The 269-nt window shown below is 74.0% G+C and overlaps 1 protein-coding gene across 1 annotated transcript in view; it reads right to left on the reverse strand.

Moving 5' to 3' along the window:
• The window catches only part of MYO1A (myosin IA), a 16,773-nt gene that overhangs the window by 8,929 nt on the left and 7,575 nt on the right, over nucleotides 1–269 (reverse strand). The window contains exon 14 of the mRNA XM_009882818.1: nucleotides 166–269. This exon is cut by the window's right edge and continues 31 nt beyond it. Coding sequence (XP_009881120.1) covers nucleotides 166–269 — 104 coding nt within the window. The remainder of the gene's footprint in view (nucleotides 1–165) is intronic.

Raw genomic sequence — 269 nt, forward strand, 5'->3', positions numbered from 1 at the left:
CGGGGACCCCCAGCATCACCTGGGAGCTCCCAGGATGGGCTCGGGGCTGCCCACGGGGCGAGGGGACCCGTGGGGCTGGCACCCACTCTGGGTCAGGCCCTGTCCCCCCGGCAGCCCAAGCGCCCCATAGCGGGGTCCCCCCCGCTCCCCCATCCCCGGACTCACGGTGCGCGGGGAGCGGATGAAGATCTTGGTGTGGCCGAATGCCATCTCCTCACGGGGGAACGCCAGGTCCTCCAGCAGCACCTCGGCCCCCTCCCTGCGCCCCG

The sequence above is a fragment of the Charadrius vociferus genome, unplaced genomic scaffold (assembly GCF_000708025.1).
Source record: "Charadrius vociferus isolate BGI_N301 unplaced genomic scaffold, ASM70802v2 scaffold794, whole genome shotgun sequence".
Taxonomy (NCBI): domain Eukaryota; kingdom Metazoa; phylum Chordata; class Aves; order Charadriiformes; family Charadriidae; genus Charadrius; species Charadrius vociferus.